General features: G+C 29.5%; 2 protein-coding genes across 2 annotated transcripts; both read left to right on the forward strand.

Annotated features, from left to right (window-relative positions):
* The first annotated feature begins 1,116 nt into the window (after positions 1-1,116).
* Positions 1,117-4,132, forward strand: LOC107636007 (protein DETOXIFICATION 19-like). The gene is made up of 7 exons (XM_021122328.2): positions 1,117-1,419; positions 1,600-2,144; positions 2,531-2,617; positions 2,727-2,783; positions 2,866-3,089; positions 3,355-3,473; positions 3,995-4,132. Exons 1-7 carry the CDS (start codon positions 1,285-1,287, stop codon positions 4,130-4,132), a joined length of 1,305 nt encoding a protein of 434 aa, XP_020977987.2. The 5' UTR covers positions 1,117-1,284.
* A 2,622-nt stretch (positions 4,133-6,754) lies between these two features.
* Positions 6,755-7,666, forward strand: LOC148566642 (uncharacterized). The gene has a single exon (XM_088483867.1). It carries the CDS (start codon positions 6,755-6,757, stop codon positions 7,664-7,666), a length of 912 nt encoding a protein of 303 aa, XP_088339993.1.
* Positions 7,667-21,923: the final 14,257 nt, after the last annotated feature.

A 21,923-nucleotide genomic window follows, 5' to 3' on the forward strand; every position in this document is an offset into this window, starting at 1 on the left:
CACATTAATATTTTAGTTTAGAATTTAGTTAATATAAGAAAATTTTTAAATTAATATTTTAATAAATATATAACAAATGTATTAAGATAAACATCGAATTAGTATGTGACACATCAGAAAGAGTAACATACATGTTCTTTTAAAGAGGGTAAGATAGCATTCACCATTTTTTATTATCCTACAATAACCTTCGTATAAAGAAGTTCACCACTTGAATGGAATTATAAAAAAGGTTTTTAATAGTTTAGAAGGGAGGAGTTAAATTTATAGCCTCTTTTTATGTTTTTAAAATTGAACGATAAATTAATTTTTTAATAAACATGCAATTATTTAAACTGCGAAAATGTAATTATTTAACTGTACACACTTATATCAGTTTGGTACTGCCTATGAAAAAAAGTAAGAAGATAAAAGTGACCAAAAAACTATTTCAGATACAAATTGAAACATATATTTTTAAAAATTGGACTCTACACTTTAGATAGAGCCCATAAACAAAAAGACAAAAAATACCTCTTACCCTTGCTTAAGAAGCCTTGTGGCTTATCTCTCTCTCAATTCTCTTCTCCTCGTTTCAAGGGAAGAGAGTACAAAAAATTGGAAGAAGAAAAAAAAAAAAGAGTACTTTTTCAATTAATAATTTTTTTTTCAAAAATAAACTGGTTATTCATTTTATTAGAAAAAAAATATAGTGTCCAAATGAGCCCAAAAAAAGAAGGAGATATTCCCATTAATACTTTTTACTTGTAATATTTTTAACAAGTATCATTAAAATACCAATTATACTATATATATATATATATAATTAATTAATTATTAAATTAGTCATTAGTATAAATAATTAAAATATATATTAAATTTAATTAAATAATACAAATATTTATACACAATTTTTTTATGTGCATGTACCAGCCATAAAATGTTAAAATACTAAAGTTGGATGTTTAAACATTCTTATATGAATTTATACACTAAGATTGAATGGAATGTGGCGTATGATACTTTTTATTATCCTATAAGTATGATGCTTAACATAAAAAATTAAAAGAAGTGAACGTATAAATTAAAAGAGAAAAAGAAAATGTGAGCAATAGAACTCATTCGAAGAAAATACTAATGTTAGCAAGTAATAGTAACAACAGTTTCCATGACACTGCAACAACAATAACACCTCCTGTCTTATTAGGTAATAGAGAAGGAGGAGAAGATACACAACAACAACAATAAGAACGACATGAAAGTTGGTGGAAGGAAGCAAAGCATCAACTATTGTTTTCACTGCCCATGATTCTTAAGAACCTGTTCTATAACTTAATCACTTTGGTTTCTGTAATGCTTGCTGGCCACCTTGGTAATCTTCAACTTGCTGGTTCCACTCTTGCTAACTCATGGTTCAGTGCCACTGGTATGTCTCTCATGGTAACCATACAATTCTTTCTTATTTTTTTCTCACTTTCTTATCTGGTTTAGTTAATTTGTTTGAAAACTTATCTAAAATATCAACATTCATTTTAAATACATAGCTAAAATTATTATTAACACACCTTATGTTGAATGTGACATTAAACTCTAATGTTGTTTCCCATGTTCTTATCTTAGGTTGGATTAAGTGGGACACTAGAAACACTATGTGGGCAAGGATTTGGTGCAAAGAAATACCAAATGCTGGGAATTTATCTCCAATCCTCATGCATCATATCTCTTGTTTTCTCCATCATCATATCCATGATTTGGTTCTACACACAACACATCTTAGTACTACTTCACCAATCCCAAGACATAGCAAAAACAGCAGCACTTTACTTGAAGTTCTTTTTCCCAGGCTTGTTTGCATATGGATTCTTGCAAAACATTCTTAGATTTCTTCAAACACAATCTGTTGTGACACCATTGGCTATTCTCTCAGCTATCCCATTGTTGATTCACATTGGCATTGCATATGCATTGGTTGAGAAGACAGGTTTGGGTTTTGTTGGTGCACCTATTTCGGCTTCTATTTCACTATGGATAGATATTGTTTTGTTGGCTTTGTATGTTATGTTTGGAAAGAAGTTCAAGTTGACATGGAAAGGATTTTCTACTCAATCTTTTCATTATGTATTGCCAAGTCTCAAACTTGCTCTACCTTCTGCAGCAATGGTATGGTATGAAACATTAACAAACTCTACTTTTTAACTTTTTCATCTCTTAAAACCTAAATTAGTAGTAAGAAAGTCAAAAACTAAAAAGTTACCAAAATAAAAAAACAAAAGCAAAACTGATTAGTTCTTTAATTTTTAAAATTCCAGTTATTAAAGAATTTAATCTTTTTCTATCAAATTCTTTTATTAGAAAATATGGGGACTAAATTTTTATTTTTTATTAGAAAAAAAAATTATAGATTAATTTGCCAATTTCTTTATATTAAAGATTAACAGTATTTTCTAAAATTAACAGTATTTTCAAGTCAAATTAAGAGAATACTGTTGCAAGTTAGTTATAGAGAATTATATTTATGAATCTCATTAATTATGTTTTTTTGTTACGCAAGTTTGGAATATTGGGCTTTTGAAGTCTTGGTTTTCTTAGCTGGACTAATGCCTGATTCAGAAATAACCACTTCCTTAATGGCAATATGGTATGTATGGTTCTAATAGTTTAGATTTTTATTTTCAAATTAATTAATTTTACTTTAATTTCCATAAATTTAATTCTCCTTAATTTTTCTTAAAAACAAAAATCTGCAGTGCCAACACAGAATTCATTGCATGCATGATCACTTATGGTCTCAGTGCAGCTGCAAGGTTAGTTAATTGAACGTTTTCTTATGCCTTAGATCTTATTATTATTATTTTCAATTATTGAAAAACCTTAGTTTGATGACAGTGCCCGAGTTTCAAATGAACTAGGAGCAGCGAATCGCGCTATGAGTGTGACTCTTACTCTCTCAGTTCTACTTGGTTTGTGCTTTGTTTTGACACTTGTGACTGGTCATAATATATGGATTCAAATGTTTAGTAGCAATTCTAAAATAAGAGAGGAGTTCGCTTCAATAACACCCTTACTTGCGATATCCATATTACTAGATGCTGTCCAAGGTGTCTTATCAGGTTTAGTTTCTCCGAGCTTTTCTTCTTCTTTGTCTTCAAATTTGATCCTCAATAACAATTCATTCCAAGGTTTAAAAATTATTAAGATAGAAACTTAAATGCAGTTATTTTTATATGAAGTTGATAGTTGAGAATCATTAGATAGTAATTTAGTCAAACATATTAAATTATCTAATAGTTATCAACTATCAACTTTATATGAAAACAACTTGAATATTCACCGATTATTAATTAGGAAAATGGATCAATTTGAACATATATGCAGGAATGATTAGAGGATGTGGCAGGCAGCAGTTGGCTGCATATGTCAACCTTGCAACTCTTTATCTCATTGGTTTACCAATATCATGTCTTCTGGGATTTAAGACTAATTTGCAAGTCAAGGTAAGTTTTTGAAAAATAAGCATATATTAGTCTTTTACTTGTGTTTATTATTCATTACTTAAAGGACAAATTAATAATTAGACTGTATTTTTTTTTTGAATTTTAGTAAAATTCATTTAAATCACTCCCCTATTTGTTTAAATGACATTTAATTTTCGTCCATCTAGGACGAAAAATTAAGTTTTGTTTATAAAAGTATTTAATGTTATATTTTTTAAATATAAATGTGTATTTAGTTTGTATTTTTATTTTCAATATTTTTATTTTAAAATTTTATAAAAAAAAAAAGAAAAACAATAAAATTATTTTCCTGTTTCTATCTTCTGTATATTTTCTATTTTTTTATATAAAATTTTAAAATATAAAAAATACTAAAAAAAAATACAAATCAAATACACCTTAAGCCTTAAGCTATCGAATTTATTGTTATCTAAACTTTGGAGGAGGTTGATATTAATTTGATTTTTATTGCTGTTGAATCATTATCAATTTTCTTTTTTGAAATTTATGTTGTGAAACAGGGTTTATGGATAGGGTTGATTTGTGGGCTGGTTTGTCAAACTGGAGCACTATTATTTTTCACATGGCATGCCAATTGGTCCAACCTCCATCTCTCTCTAGACACAGATAGACACAGAGATCAACCGATTATTGTTTAACTCATTTCCAAATTACAGCTGAGGCTTTAGCTGAGTAGTCCATTATGTCTCTTAAAAAAACTCATTTCCAAATGTTACTACATACACCATTATTTCTTGATCAAAATAAGGTGTCAACTTAATTTATTTCTGTATTCTAAACTTTTTTTTATGAGAATAGTTGTAAAAATTGAATCAGTGATAAAATCGGTCAGATTATTGATTTATTGGTTTATTAATTCAACCGATAAATTATTAGTTGAACCAATAAAATTAGTTCTATATAAATAAAAAATATAAAATAGTAAAAAATTAAAAAAAATTTAAAATACATATCTTTATCAACATTTTAAGAACAATCAAGTCTAAAATTCTAAAGATAACTACTATAAAGATGGGCACGGATTCGGTATATGCACGAGAAGTTTGTGCAACAAAACGCCAAAAAACTATTTGGCGCACCGAAAAAATATCAAAATCAACATGTATTTTTTGTAGGATTTTTTTCACAATTACACATAAAATAGAGGGGTAACTTTTTTTAATATTTTTAAATGAATACATTTCACTTAGTTGTTAAAAGCCGCTAACCTTCTCCTCCAGGTTCTCTTCCTCCCCTTCCTTTGCCGTCACAAGTCGCACTGTCTCTTCCATTATCTCCACCACCAACAACGACTCAAACCTCCCCACCGCCTCTCCTACTCGCTGAGATTGTGAGCTGGGCCGGTGAAAATTATGAGAATAGAGTCGCGAATAGTGGCGAGAAGAATCGAGAGTATTGAGCTGCATGTGGTTTTGCCAATGCCACCTTTGCCACTAATGAAGACCCATTTGAGAGTTTCTTGTTCTAGGATGTTCTGCACCGTTCCTTCTGGCAAATTCTGTTGATCCACCATGACCACACTACTCCTGTTTCTCTCAACTGCGTTTTCAAATATTCCGTCAAGACCTAAAACTATATTTGGCGTTTTTGAATAATTAATTAATGTTTATGACAACTATAATTAATAAAATTAATTTAGCAGTTATTAATTTTTTGTATCATATTATTATAATTAATAAAATTACTTTAAAAATTTACTAATTTATCAGATTATATTACTATAATTAATAAAATTACCAAAAATATAAGTAATTTTCTAAAGAGTAAATTACCAATTATGCCCCCGAATTTGTAAAACGCTGACATAAATACCCCTAGAATTCGATAACGACAATCATACCCTTGAAAAATTTAAAAACGAATCAGATCTGCCCAACTGTGAGGAGAACCCTTCTCCGTTAAACGGAGTTTGTTGATGTGTCAAACGGAAGTCCAACGTGGCATCCGTATTAGACTCTCAATCACGTTTTGTCCATGTATCCCCAATTCAACAAACCCTAATTGCCCAATTGAGATGAAATGACAGAATTAACCCTAAGTGAAACATCATAGTTAACTAAGACTATGTTGGACGCGGGAAACTGAAGAGTTTGTGGGTGGTCGTCTCTGTTTCTGTTCGTCTATTGTCGCTTTGTATTCGTTTGTTGGATTTGTCAGCGTCACATGCGGTATCACGTTTGGCGTTGATACGGAGTGAAGAAGTCGCCGTCGATCAACCAAGGTTTTGGTAAGCATTTTATGTTTGCGTTGGTGTTATTATCAGTCGTTTGGGGTTTGCAATGGAGGTATGATGATGGTGTTTTCATGTGTCGTGTTAGATGTTTATGACTTTTTTGATGATTTTTGTCAGATGGCTACGCATATCACATTTGTTTATCACCATCGGGGTTGGTTAGAGAAGGGTGCAGATGGTGGGGTGAAGTATAATGGTGGTTTACTGAGTATCATCGAGAGGTTGCATGTTGATACTTGTAATCTATTCCTTGTTGAAGGCTTGTTTCTAGATTTAGGTTATACTAGGTATAATGAAGTTTATTGGTTGGAGCCAGGGATGGATTTAGCTAACGGGTTACGGGTGCTCAGAAGGGATGCCGATGTGGTTAAGATGTGTGATGCTGCACTGAGAAATGAAAACAAGGTTCACTTGTATTTTGAGCATCCAGTTGATATGGATCCAGAGTATGTTGATGAGGCTGAGGTTTTTGCTAACGAAGATGTTGAGATGCCTTGCTTAGAAGACCAGGAAAATCATGACCAGGAACCGCAACAAAATAAAGAGGAGGAAGGATCTGAACATACAGAAGTAGAGGGAGCTCCTTTATTTAATGAAGCAAATGAACAAGAGGATCTCCCACAGCACGAGGAGCAACAACAAGAAGAGGATGAACCAACGTTGAAGAAAGGGGGTATGATGAAGCATTGCCAGAGGAGGCTGGTACTGAAAACCTTTCTAATCAAAGTCAGGCTGGAACAACTGAAAATGAGGCCCCCAATGAAGGAGACAATCAGCAGACCCATGTTGAAGACCATGAGAGGCCATCGAATCCTGAAGAAGTTAATAGCAGGGGAAGAAAACGCAGGAAGAAACATGCGAGGCCCCCACCATCTGGTAGAGATCAACCTGCACCACAAAACAATAGTGAAGGACATGCTGGTTAGTATATGAATTGTAGATCCTAGTAGTAATGTTGTTTTTTTTTTTTGGGTTTGTAAATGTATTTGCCATTAACTGTCCGTTAATTAATAACCTTAAACTATGAATGCGTAATGTTGTTGAACTAGATGAGGATGCGTCTTGTGGGGTTCAAGGTCGGAGAATTCATCGAAGACCCCGTCCATCCGGCCAGAGGATTCTGCCACCTAGGGAAGAGAATCAGGCCCCAAGGGTGGTTGTGCCTAACCCGAATGACATTGATGAAGAGCCTACTGAATATCAGTATCACTCTGAAGAGCTACACACCCCACCAGGTTCTGATTCTGAGGATGAAAATCCAGTATTCCCTCAGTATAATCCTGATACAAAGTTTGGCAAAATTAGACTGGAGTTAGGGATGGAGTTTGGCACGATGCAGCAGTTTAAAGATACAGTCAGGAAGTATAGTATTCAGATGGGCAGAGAGGCATTTTTTCTCAAGGTTGAACCACATAGGTGCAGGGTCATCTGTTACAATGAAACATATCCATGGGAAGTTTACTGTGCAAGGAGAAACCAGCCCCCTAGTTACCAAATCAAAACACTGGTCGATGAGCATACATGTCCTAGGAGTAATAAAAGCAGGTCAGTCACTTGTAAATGGGTGGCCGAGGAGTTGATTAGCAAGATTAGGGTATGTCCTAACTTGTCCCATAGAGAGGCTCGAGAAATGTTCAAAGTTGAGTTTGATATTTGTGTCGGAAAGAGGATGATGTTTAGGGCAATGGAGAAGGCTAAGGATGTCATCGAGGGCACAGAAAAGGAACAATATTTGAAGTTAAGGACTTACTTGACTGAGCTGCGTAAGGCCAATCCAGGATCCACTTGCCGTATGAGCACAACACCACAACAAGAGGCGCTGCCTAAGTTTAGAAGTCTATACATCTGTCTAGAAGCATGTAAAAGGGGATTCAAGCAAGGATGTAGGCCTTTCCTATGCCTTGATGGAGCATTTTTAAAGGGTTATTTTGGGGAGTAGCTGCTGACAGCCGTTGCTCAGGACGCCAACAATCATCTATTCCCAGTTGCATATGGAGTAGTTGATGCAGAAACAAAGACCAATTGGAAAGAATTTCTAGAGTATTTGTTGGATGATATCGGGGATCATAGGCAATTCGATTGGCACTTCATGTCTGACAAACAGAAGGTTAGTAATTAAATTGTGTGTGCAATTATGTTATAGTATATGATGTCTAACTTAGTTATTTACAGGGGCTAATACCTGCTCTACAAGAAGTTATGCCAGGGGTTAAACACAGGTTCTGTACTATGCATATGTGGAGGAATTTTAACAAGCGTTGGAAAGACCTAGAACTGAAACAGTTGCTATTTCAATGTGCAAGGGCACTGACTGATCAGGAGTTTAATGAAGGTATGGATGCCATAAAGAGAATTAATACTTCTGCTTGGGAATATCTGTCTAAGTATGAGCAAGAAACTTGGTCAAGATCAAGATTCTCCACTTGGCCCAAAGTGGATAACATAATGAACAACAATGCGGAGTCTCTTAATGCAACCATGGTGGGGCTAAGAGGCAAGAGCATCATAACCATGTTAGAGGAGATTAGATATTACCTCATGATCACACAAAGATGCACTCATGGCCTACACGGGTAAACTGGCGCCTATCCAGACGAGCAGACTGGAGAAGGAAAAGAAGGAAGGAAACTAATGGGAAGCTCAATGGGTGGGAGATGATGAGCATAATGTCTTTGAAGTTAGAAGGCATGGTCGAACAGTTCGGGTCAACACTCATGAAAGGACTTGCACTTGTAGAAAGTGGCAACTTACAGGTTTGCCTTGCTGTCATGGAGTTGCTGCAATTCAAAGAAAAAATCAACGACCAGAAGATTATGTCCACCATTGGCTGACTATGGAAGCATACAATAGAACATACCAATTTCACATCAACACTGTCCCTAGTCAAGAATATTGGGCTGATGCAGAAGGTCTGCCGTGTCTCCCTCCACCTTATAAGAGGCCAATAGAAAGACCTACAAAGAAGAGAGCAAGACATGAATCAGAGAGACAGAGTGGGAGCCAGTACAAAATCAAGAGGAGCTATGGAAAGACAAGTTGTAAATATTGCAAAAAGGTAAATAAAAACTCACTTAATCAATGCCTGTTGATATTGACTGTTCTACTGTGTTAATGCTTGGAATGATGTTGTCTTCGTAGGTGGGACATAATTCGAGGACATGTCCTGATAAGAAGACTCCTGCTGCAGCAGGTCAGCCGACAAGAGGAGGAATTATGCCACCCAGGGGCTTAGAAGACATGTCAGACTCAGAGCAGGAGATGTTCTGGGAAAAAACCATGGATGCAGTTGAAGAGGAGCTCACCCAAGGCCACCCACAGTCTGAAGTTGATGAAGAGGTAGCTCATTTCTCAATAACTGTTGTTTACACTTAACTCACATGTACTAAATAGACTTTATTTGTTGTAGGCCAACATCAACACATCAGGTACAACAAGTCATGGTGAAGGAGGGAGATCTGCTATATCCAACCCTGCAAGGAGAGCACCAAGATCTAAAACTCCCTCCAATGCTGCTGCGGCTGCTGCTGCATCTACTAGTAAGGAAAGATCCAGGGTCAAGATGCCTATTAGGAGACACCCCTTAGCCCAACCGATTATGAGGCCCACATCTCCAGCTCCAACAGCCCAACCCAATGTGAGGCCCATAGCTCTAGGCCCATCTGCCACTCCAGGGCCCAACCCACCATTTAGGCCCCACAGATAAGGCCCATTGCACCTCCTACAACACCTGCTGCTGGTTCAGGAGTTTCAGACTCCACAAGGTCTCCACTTGTGTCAAATGAAACCATGAATGGTGCATCTAAAGCAACCACTTCTAGGTTCTCAAGGTTCATGCCAAAACAGTCAACTTGAGGGAAACTTGGGTGCATAATTAGTTGATCTTTTTGGGTTATAAGTTAATATTTAGTTGCAGTAGTTTATCTAGTTTTTGGGTTGTATGTTGATATTTACTATAGTTGGTTATTGCCTTTTGTTGGACAATTTGAGTATTTTGATATCTGGTATTAAGACTGATTACCCAGTTTGTAGTATTTTGGATGGAACAATTAGTTCTAATGCCTAATGTTATGCAGACCAATTAGTTAATCTTGTGCCTTTACCAATTTTTAGTTCTTTTGCCTTTACCAATTAGTTCTAATGCTTAATGTTATGAAATTACTTTTGATATCTCAGTTACCATTTTAGTTAGATTCACTTCACTCAATTCATGCTTCTATTACTGATGCAATCGAATTCAAGACACATTTCCAATTCCTCAACAAGTAACTAAATAGCAACATCAATGTCAACATAACTTCTAAGCAACAACAATAATTAACATTCATTAATAAACCCTGTCCTACACTCATCCCTTCTCCTACCTAACCAAACAAATCAAACTCATACATAAACTCAGTACAAGTCCACCCAGAATGAAACACACAAGCAATTCAACTCTCTTCATCTGCTCTATCAACATCTCTCCATCTATGTGTGTCATCTCAGTCTCAATACTGGTAAACCTCCCTTTCAAGACTCCACATATATTGCATACTACTGTGCCATTATTAGAGGATTCCTCCACCCCAGCAGATTTCTCAATAGTTTCATCCATCCACTGAAAATAACAGCACCCAGTGTTCTTCGTCTGCCCAACACAGATACAGTTCATCAAGCTCAATTCTCAACCGAGGGGGGAGGGGACAAATGTAGCAGCATATTCATACATACCTTCCACAGAGGACACCTGAAAAACCATCTTCCTGGGTTTCTTCTTGTCTTCGACTTCAAAGCCACCACCTGAAGACGGCAGAAGCATGTCCCATCATATGGCTTCCTCACGTGTTCTTCGACCCCTTTGGAGCTACAATTTTCCATGGACGGTGTCCTTCGATTACAATTTGACATGACTCTGCTTCCACCATGCATGGCTCTGATTAGGGTTTTGCTTGCTGATCAATTTGGAAAAAACGTTCTCACCTACAACTATATAAGGGAGAGAAGGGATTGAGAGTCTAATACGGATGCCACGTTGGACTTCCGTTTGACACATCAACAAACTCTGTTTAACGGAGAAGGGTTCTCCTCACAGTTGGGCAGATCTGATCCGTTTTTAAATTTTTCAAGGGTATGATTGTCATTATCAAATTCTAGGGGTATTTATGTCAGCGTTTTACAAATTCGGGGGCATAATTGGTAATTTACTCTTTTCTAAATCATATTATTATAAACTATAAAGTTACTCTAAAAAAATTACTAATTTTACATAATTATTTTTTGTATCATTTAACTATAATTAATTAAATTATTTTAAAAATTATTAATTTAGGTTTTAAAGTTTAGAATTTGGGTTTAAAATCTAGATTTTAGAGTTTATGGTTTCTTTTCTTTTTTTTATTCTTGATATATGTTCATTCTATTATTTGAACTTAGAACTTTATATATATATATATATATATATATATATATATATATATTTTCCAAATCAACGGTAACACCTATTAATTTAATAAAATTAATCTAAAAAATACTAATTTTTTATAACATATTACTATACTCTAAATAATTAATAAATTTTTCTGACATTTTACAATAATTAGTAAAATTAATTTAACAATTATTAATTTCTCATATCATATTATTATGATTAATAAAATTACTTTAAAATTATAGCAATTTCTCAGATTATATTACTATAGTTAACTAGTGTATGTCCCCGTATACTGTACGGGATAATTAATAAAAATATATAAATTTTTTTATTAAAAGAGATTAAACAAAAAATATATATAATAATTATTACTATAAATATTTTACAAAGTTATAATTAAAATTAAAGTTTAATTATTTTTAATGTTAAAAATATTAAAAATAATTAGTATTTGTATTTAGATTGGTTGAGTGGTCATCTCACTCATCTACCTAAATAAGTATTAGAGTTTTGAATCCCGCCTTGTCTATGTAACAACTCACTGGTTAGTGGCATACCCTTAATAAATGGAGCGATTAGTTCTCGACCTACCGAGTTGAAAAATACAGTGAAAGAAAATAGTATTTGTCTTAAAAGTAGAACAATTCTCATTGATGATAGCAATACTTATGGAGATTTGCCTTTGTTAAAATTTAACGGTGACAGTTTTATTTATTGGTATCATATTCATTTAGAAAGTCAAATAATATGATCAACGTTGTTACCACCGGTTAAAATTTTATATTTTATGACATAATTTTCAAGCTTCTAAACTTATAAACTTATGTCATTACAAAAGCTATTAGATTGATTAATATTTCTTACAAACCGAATGACTACACTATCTTATAATATGATGTACAAAATAATTTTTTATTTTAAAATTAATTCTGATTAGTGAAAAAAATTCAAAATATTTTTTTACATAAATTTAAATTTAAATTTGAATTCAGAATTGATTAACAACTCACCTTTTTTAAAATTTTAATAACAAAAACAAAATTAGTTAACTACAAAATATTTAACATTTAATAAGTTTAATCATTTAAATTTTAATTACCAAAAATTAAGTTAAAAATTAATTATAACTTAATAATATATATATATATATATATATATATATATATATATATATATATATATATATATATATATATATATATATATATATATATATATATATTAGTACACAAATAATAATATTAATTTTTTTAACAGAGCTAATGTATAATTTATTAAGGATTGATTTATTGTCTAATTTTTTTTATAACCTTTGTAGTATGTGAAAATAGTGATATTATTTTTTATTATTATTTAAAAAATTATTCATAATTTTTTATGTAATTAACTTAATTAATAACTTTTATTATTTTTTTCTACCAAAAAAATTATGTTTATATTATTTGTATATTTTTTAATACTAATAAATATATAAGTATTCGTATTATTATATTTATTGTCTTAGATAATGCTTAAGTTACTTATTTCTTATGTTAAATAATATAAATTATATTTTGTATATTAAATTCATCAATTTATCCATATTAAGAGGAGAAAAATTATGCAATAGATCATATGTTATAAAGATTAGTTAATTTACATATAAATTATTTTTAGAAAAATAAAGAAATAATTTATCACATATAATAATCCTTGATATATGTAGTGTTATGTATATATTAGGATGATCTATTTTAATTATGTGAGTGATTGTTATTATTCACTTTTTTATTAAGATAGTAAATAATATTTAAAATTAAAAAAAATAATTAGAATTTTTTTAGTTTGATTATAAAATGATTAAAATCTATTGTAAGTATACCTAACTTTTATATATCCTAAATATAATCATATTTAATAGTATAGTATCTATTACAGTAATGATTCAAAATATTAACTCAAGCGATTAAGATCAACCTAGGTCTATTGTTAGGATCCTAAATCCGAATTAGGTTCATTGTCTTAAAACCCAATGCAGATAAAGTTCACGTGTCCTATCTCAAATCAGCTCAAATTGAATTTTTGTTGTTAGTTAGATATAGTAATAGATACTCGTGTGGGCATTGCGGACTCCTTCCGCTCTCGTTTAAAAAATATATATATATTCCCTATCCGCTCTCCATCTTCGTCGCAAGTCCCCCTATTTAATTATCCCCTTAACGAATGATACTCACGATTATTTATAATATTCTTTGAAAATTTTTGAAAAATAACAAAAAAAACTATAATATAATAATAATAAAATAATCAATTCAATATAATTCAACACAACTCATAATATATTCATTATAAAAAATAACATTTTAAAAAAATATATAAAAACATCTTCCAACATAATAACATAATATAATATTTTAGGGCGAAACTGAACGACATAATGACGAACTTAAGAGGCAGAGAAAGTGAGTTAGAGGAAGAGTAGATACAAAATCAAGGTTAAGGATGAGTCTAAAAAAAAGAGTTTAAATTAGAGACAGGAATTAGGATTACCAAAATTAAGAAATATATATATATATATATATATATATATATATATATATATATATATATATATATATATATATATATATATATAACGGGTCCCTTGAAGAGGGTACCTATGTCCCTATTCTAGTCTATTTCACATGGATAGGTCTTCACCCGTAAAAATTTCACTGATCCTCATTTAGTCCCAAATTGCAAGTAATCCGGCGAATATCTATTTGGCTAGTCTTTTTTTATCATTCCAACTGCTAGCATTTGTTGGTTCGTTCGTGACGTGAAACTACTCTAGCCACTTAGTAAATTCCTAGATAAACAAAGTTCAAGCTATATCATTCTCATAAAGTCACATGTTTCTTGTTATAACAATATTAATAGAAAATAAGTGGTTAAACACTAAATGAGCCACATTTTTCATATATATATAACAATGGCTAATATCACATATTATAACTTGTGAAATCATATTATAAAATATTGATAAGTTTGGACAACTTTAAAAAAATAAAAAATGGAGAATGCAGAAAATTGAGGATTGAGGAGACCACCAACCTGTCCGAGAGAGGACGCAGAGGATCGAGACGACAACGACGAGGTAGGTTGCTTGCGAGCCAAAGACGCGACGGCGCAGGGGAACCACAGAGGTGACATCGTCGAAGACGCACCGTGTCGGCAAGACAAAGCAGAAGAGATTGCCGGCGGTGAGGTGAGGTGAGGTGAAGTTGAGAGAGATTAGGGTTCGAGTATTCCTTTTTTTTAAAGACCAAAACGACGTCGTTTTGGTGAATAAAAGAGAAAAAAGTTTCGAACTAGCCGAGTTATGCCGATTCGCCGGTTTTTATCCAAACCGGACGGTTCACCTGGATGAAGGTAGAAAGGAGAGCCTCATTAGACTGGTGACATTATAGGGGTGGCAAACGTGTAACACCCTAACATTTAGCACGTCATGATCGTACCAAAAGTAAGGCGTTATGGACCTGATTTCCTTTATTATAAATTTACTATTGAGCCTTTACGTCGATATCGCATTTTAGTTTTTAAGAAAATTTCAGAAAAAAGATTTTAGTAATTAAAATCACATAACAAAAGATTTTCAAATAATAATAATCACATAATTACTAATAATAATAGATGCTATACGATTAAATTCAATGTAAAACTCAAATACAATATCTATCCCTCTGGATAAAATAAAAAACCCTAAAGCAACAAGGACGAGGGAACTCTATAAAAACAACAGGAATCACAAATAAATCTACTAATCGTCTGCAGCTTCTTACTGAATCTCCGAACCTGTGTCACTGAAAGGGTGGAAGATTTGGGGTGAGAACAAACCACACGTTCTCAGTAGGGAATGGGAATGCCGTAAAAGTAATGAAATAAAGTGCAAATAATTAACTTTACTCAATAAAAATATATTTTTATCAAACCCTTTGAAAATACTCTTGGTTCTACTTTAGACAATTAATTACCTCCTTTTAAAATCTCTTAACTCAAAACAAATCTTAAATATAAAACTAGTCACATTTTCTGTCTCTCAGCCACATAGTTAATCCTCAGTCAAACGTCAACTCGTAATTACTTTAATACACTCACAAACAAGTAGTGCAAGCAAGAGATTCAATTCAATATACAAGCAAGTCACAACAAGACAAACAGTACAAACACAAAGTAATAAGACAAGCAAGCGCAATCAACTGCAAATGTGCAAACAACATGATGCATGTCTATCCCTAACGCAGGCCATGAGCTCATGTGTCGGTTGCCTACCCGCTCCCGACATTACCCAGGCACAAGTCCCAGGTATGGCTTTCTAGATGCATACAGTGTGCTTATAAGTCGTACGGCCAGGCCGCATACAGTGTGACTTTAAGTCGTACGGCCAGGCCGCATACAGTGTGACTTTCCAAATCAATTAGCGTACATCTGAAAAACAGTTCTCAGTGTGTGGGCGTCCCCACTTTACATTTGGCACTAAGGCCCAAACAATGTCACATCTGCTCTCCTGTGGCAGACACTTCATTAATTAATATATTCCTTTAATCCTTGTTCTCTGCTCTCCTGTGGTAGAGATCCTTTTAGTTAATATATTCTTTAAATCCTTGTTCTCTGCTCTCCTGTGGCAGATATTCCTTTTCTTAATAAACCGAGCTCAAATCATTACTTAAAACAAAATCTCTCTTTAAAAGATTGGGTTTAAAACATTATATTTTTCTTAAAAAATCAAACTTTAAAATAGAATAAATCTTTTCTTAACTAAATATATATCAAATAGTTTAATTTTCCCAAAACCAAATCTTTTAAAATAGTATTCCAAACAAAACCTCAATTTCATCAAAATTTCGGCAGTATCTCCCCTAAAACTCGGGATATGCCACCCTTTTGGGTTTCCTCTTTCTCAACAAATCACGGTCTTAACTCAAAATCAATCTTAAAAACCAAAATCAGCATTGCCAAGCATCTTTAAAACCATCACAGATCAAACATTCATATATTTGCAATAATTCAGTAAACTTCTTAGGCATTCAAAATTTAAAATACTTAATTTAATAAAATACCCCCTACCTCCGTATGAAATTAAAATCAACGAAAGTTTCGGAAAAACTTTCTGATCAAGCTGCTGAAGAGGAAAGCGTCAGAAATCATATGTGCCTCTTAGAAATCTAGTTGGCCGAACTGAAAGAAAAGAGAAGCTACGTCACCGTCAACTTCTACCGGATAAAAGTAACGCCAACATGTAGAAGAGGAGGATACGAACACTTTTACCGGATTAGATTTTTTATTAGAGTTACGGATCTCAAGAAATTGGAGCCGAAAACTCATGGTTTCCATTCGGTCTTTCTTTCTTCTTTCTCCCAAGTTCACTCAGTGAATAATGAATAGAAGGAAAGATGATTGTGATAAGTGAAGTTTTGTGGTGATTAAAGCATTATAGGTGTCATTAGTTAATAAGGAATGAAACATGTGTCATGATATTAACATATATATACATATATGTATTAATACAAGCTACCCTAGGTTTTTCTTACTTTTTGTTTCCTTAATGGTTTCGGCGAATAATAATAATAATAATAATAAGCTCAAATGGCATAGACTCCCCATACTCAATTAAGAGGTTGCGAGTTCGAGTCTCCTATCTTTCCAAATTTTGCCAATGAGTAATAGCTCAAATGGCATAGTCTCCCCATACTCAATTAAGAGGTTGCGGGTTCGAGTCTCCTATCTTTGGTAAAAATAATAATAATAATAATAATAATCAATTTTAATTTTGTCTACTAAAATAATTTTTAATAAATAATTCAAACTAATAAAATAAGTTATAATCAAATTAAATTTTAATAATAATAAAATTTTATTTAATTATTTTTGTTAGAAATAATTTTCTTAAAAACAAAGTTCAACAAATATAATAATTCATAAATAACTAATTATTTAATTTTCGAAAACTTGGGATCTTACAAAACGGGCCTAAACCCATCGGGTCGGCCCGCGTAACCCGTAAAAAAAGGCGGGTTTGGCTGAAAAATTGGGACCGCCAAATAGCAAAAGCCTGCCTAACCCGCACTGCTTAAACCGCAGACTTTGGCAGATTTTGGCGGGGCGGGACGGGCTTTCCCGCCGGGCTTAGTATTTTTTGGCAAGGGGTATTTTTACAATTTTTTTTTGCAAAAACCCAACTTACAAGAGAATGAAGATGAAAATTGAGTATTTTGGATTATGTTTATTTTGTTTCAGAGACAATATTTATAATTATGTTTTGGATTATGTTTATTTTGCTTTGAAAACAATATTTATAATTATATTTTGGATGAAAACTTGGTTTATAATTATATCTACTTGTCTACTTGATATACTAAAACTGAGTTTTTCCCCAGCTAATAAAGATGACGTGTCGATCCCTCGTGACTCCGTTTTCCCTCCAAAATGAATGCACTTTTCTCTATTCTAAATTATTTTATAAAAAATATCTTTATTATAATTATATTATAATTAATATTTAATAAATAATATATAATTATACTAATTTAAGAATATATCTTCATTATAATTATATCAAATCAATATTTAATACATTATTAAACTACTTATTAATTATCAATTAAAAATATTTTTAATAATAATAATAATAATAATAATAATAATAATAATAATAATAATAATAATAATAATAATAATAATAATAATATATGATAATGATATGATAATGACACCGGTCGTAGTAATCATGATAAGAATATTTAATTCTAATCATAAAATGATCAAATCTTATGATATTAATATGGCACATTAATTTTAAATATTTTTAGTTATTTTAATTATATTAATTTTAAAAATATTGATATAATTCTAATTCTTATTCATTATCTAATAATAATAATAACCCGTATATAAAATCTTATATTATCATTTCAATTAAAATAATAATACACGGGTAATTATAATTTAAAATTATCTGTATATAAACTATTTCAATTACTCGTATACTAAAACTGGGTTTTTTCTCAACTAATAGAAGTGAGGTGTCGATTCCTCATGAATCTATTTTCCCGCCAAAATGAATGCACTATTTTCTCTTTTAAGTTTATTTTATAAAAATATCTTTATTGTAATTATACTATAATTAGCACTTAAGTAATAATGCATAATTATACTAATTTAGAAAAATATCTTTATTATAGTTATATAAAATCAATATTTAATGCATTATTAAACTATTTATCAATTATAATGGAAAATATTTTTAAATTACAATTAATTATATTAATAATAATAATAAAAAAAATAATAATAATAATATAATATGATAATTATATGATAATGGCACCGGTTATTAATAACTAATTTATATTTCTCTGAATAAATTTATTTTAGAAAAATATCTTATTATAATTATATTACAATATTATAATTAATATTTAATAAATAATACATAATTATACTAATTTAAGAAAATATTTTTATTATCTATTTATTCTATCTATCTATCTATCTATCTATCTATCTATCTATCTATCTATCTATCTATTCTATTATATATAAATCGAATTTTTACACTTAATAATAGAACTGATGTGGCATGCTCTTGAGGTATTTTCTGATTTATTTTATTTAATTGGTTAAAGTAAATCAATTATAATTAATTAATTATATTAATTAATTAATTCGATTAATTATATTAATTAATTAATTTGATTAGACATTTAAATCTCACCATTTATTATAATTTATATGAATTGATTAATTATAATTAATTATATCAATTAATTATACAATTATATAATTAGTTATTTTTTTATATATCTATTGTATTGATCATTTACATTAGTGAGATTATTTTTATTATTAATATTTATAAATATGCTATTATTTATATAATTAATTGAATCATCTTATTTGTTTAAATTTAATTCTATTAAATTAGTTATTTAAGGTGCCATCGCTATTTCTATTTTTAAAGAATTTTTTTAATATTATTTAACAGTTCTAATAACGTAATAACAATTAAAAAAGACAGAACAAAAAATTTTTTAATGTAAAAATAGGGCAAAAAGAATAAATTTATTTAATAATTTTTTTAGGATATATATGTTTTTTTTATAGATAATTATTGTAAGACATGAAAAATTATTAAATTCTAACAATAATTTTTTATATATATGTTTTTTTAATATATATGTTTTTTTTTTGACAAAATTTTACTCATGATGATAATTCTTCTAATGGTGTAAATGCGAAAAATTATATTTTTACTTTTTGATATAATCGATATATTTTTAACAATGAATAGTAATTAATCCCTAATATTTTTAATCAAAGCACGATAGTTTCTATTTATAGATATTAATGGATGATTGTTTCTTTAAAAATAAAATGCATTATAATTTTAGGTTATTTTATAATTAACAATAATACTTGATTAATTATTTCTTTAAAAATAAATTACATTATGATTTTAGGTTATTTCACAATAATCATTAATGTTCATAATATTGAATTACTCTAAATTTTTTATTTTCTATCGTTAGTAGTTAATCCCAACTTAAAAAGATTATGTTAAATTGTTGAATAGTCAAAGTATAACCGAAGTTAATTTAATTTATTTGTTTATTAATATAATTGATTGAAAGCATAAATGATAAATAAGATAAACAAATAATTAGAAAAATAAAATGTTAGTAATTACTTAAAATAGATAACAAAATAAGTTATAGGGTATTACTTTATTTAAATTATTAATAATTAAAAGAATAAAAAGGTCAGTAATTATTTTTAAAAATGACATTAAATTTAGTTTTATGGTACTAATTTATTTGAGTTATTGAAAAAATTTTATAATTTTCAGATTTATACCTACTCAATTTATGTATCTTATTTTATTCTATTTTAACAAAAAATTGAGACGTGCATTTTTAATTATTTATTTAAAAAATATAGCAAAATGAGTTATATTAACTAAAATTAATTATCAATAATTGATATCAATTAATTGATTGTATTAATTTGTAAAATTAATAACGTATAATAAATGTTGTGAAATTAATTATAATAAATTAATAATTAATAAATAAATAATTAAAAATGACTTTTTGTATTGCTTTTTAATGGCTACACATTTTTATAATTTTACTTTTTCTTTATCTCTTTTTTTCACATTTATTTTTTTTAATTTATTGTACTAAATCAATTATACTAATTATTTGTATTAAATAATTAAATACTTTTTAATGGGTTATTATAACTGTGTCTTTAGACTATAGGATAAAAATATTATAAAAAATACTTTATAAAAATTGTTGAAAAATAAATATTTTTAAAATGTGTCCTTAAGACATAAATTAACTAAATTATTTTTTAATTTAATATGTTTGATTCATTCAATTATATTAATTATAACTAGTCAATTATGTAATTTGATTTGATTAGCATAAATATTTTATTATTTAACATTTTATTTGATTCATTAAATTGCATTAATCATAACTTCAAATATTTAATTTAATTAGAGTAAATATCAAATTATTTTAAATTTTTTTAACTCATTAAACCAAATTAATTATAACTAATTATTTGTAATTTTTTATTTTTATTTTTTATCTTAATTTTGCTAATATTTTTATATGATTTTGTTTTATATTCTTTTTTTTTTATTTTGATTAATAATTCTTAAGGGTATTATTATTTTATTTAAAGATAATTTAAATTTTTTGTAATATTTTTATAAAAGTTGATTAATAGGTTTTTCTTCAAAATATTTTTTTGAAATTTTTTTAATAAAATCGTATTTTGATTTTTCTCTTTCATCCTTTGTATTAATTAATTATATTAATCTTCTATTGCAATACATTTTTTATCTACTCCACACATTATCTTTTCTATCTTATTTTATTTTTTTTAATTGCTCTTTTTACTTTATTTTTAATTATTTATTTTGCTTTTGCTTCTCATATATAGATTTATTATAATTCATCACAGGTTCTTTTTGAATTAAAATAATTATTTAGGTTATATTTTACCATTGATGCTTTTATTTTGTTTAGTGTATTTTTTTTAGTCTGTGTTTAATATAATAATCTGTAAATATTTATTCTATTATATAAAAATTAAATTTTTGCACTTAATGATAAAATTATTGTGGCATATTTCTGATGGTGTTTTTCGATTTATTTCTTTTAACTCATTAAATTCAATTTATTATAATAAATTAATTATATCAACTAATTGATTTGGTTAATTACTTAAATATCATACAATTTATTATAATTTCTATCAATCAATTGATTGTAATTCAAATTGAATGATTATTTTGTTACGAAATTATTATTTTCTAATCTATTTATGGGCAATACATATATTAATTATAATAGCAAATTAAGCTATTTTACATTAAATGATTTATATAATGGTCATCTCATTTATTATCATAAATGCTGAATTAAATAAGTCATTATTACTGTAGATTTCGAATTAAATTGAGATTAAAACCAGAGATACTATTTTATTTTACCTTTAGGGTTTAATGTGTGTCATACTCAGATATAAATGATGATGACTTCCAAATTTTGGTCTCCAACACATCAAAGCCACATCCGTAACTATTTTTTCATAAAAGGAATTGCGATTCAACTTTATCATGGATACAGAAGGTTTTCAAAGAACAAGGAAATTGTCTGAATTTGCACGAATTCTAAATGTTCGAACTTACGATGTTGTTTCAGTTGGTTGTCATTACGAGAATGACTCTAATCTATACGTGTCTAAGTACTAA

This window comes from Arachis ipaensis, chromosome B4, assembly GCF_059453495.1.
Source record: "Arachis ipaensis isolate K30076 ecotype BB chromosome B4, ASM5945349v1, whole genome shotgun sequence".
Lineage (NCBI taxonomy): Eukaryota > Viridiplantae > Streptophyta > Magnoliopsida > Fabales > Fabaceae > Arachis > Arachis ipaensis.

Coding starts and splice junctions, on each gene's coding strand:
- LOC107636007 (XM_021122328.2), top strand. CDS start 1,285: ATGATTCTTAAGAACCTGTTCTATAACTTAATCACTTTGGTTTCTGTA. Junction 2,618..2,726: donor ACTTCCTTAATGGCAATATG/GTATGTATGGTT, acceptor AAAAATCTGCAG/TGCCAACACAGAATTCATTG. Junction 2,784..2,865: donor GGTCTCAGTGCAGCTGCAAG/GTTAGTTAATTG, acceptor GTTTGATGACAG/TGCCCGAGTTTCAAATGAAC.
- LOC148566642 (XM_088483867.1), top strand. CDS start 6,755: ATGCGTAATGTTGTTGAACTAGATGAGGATGCGTCTTGTGGGGTTCAA.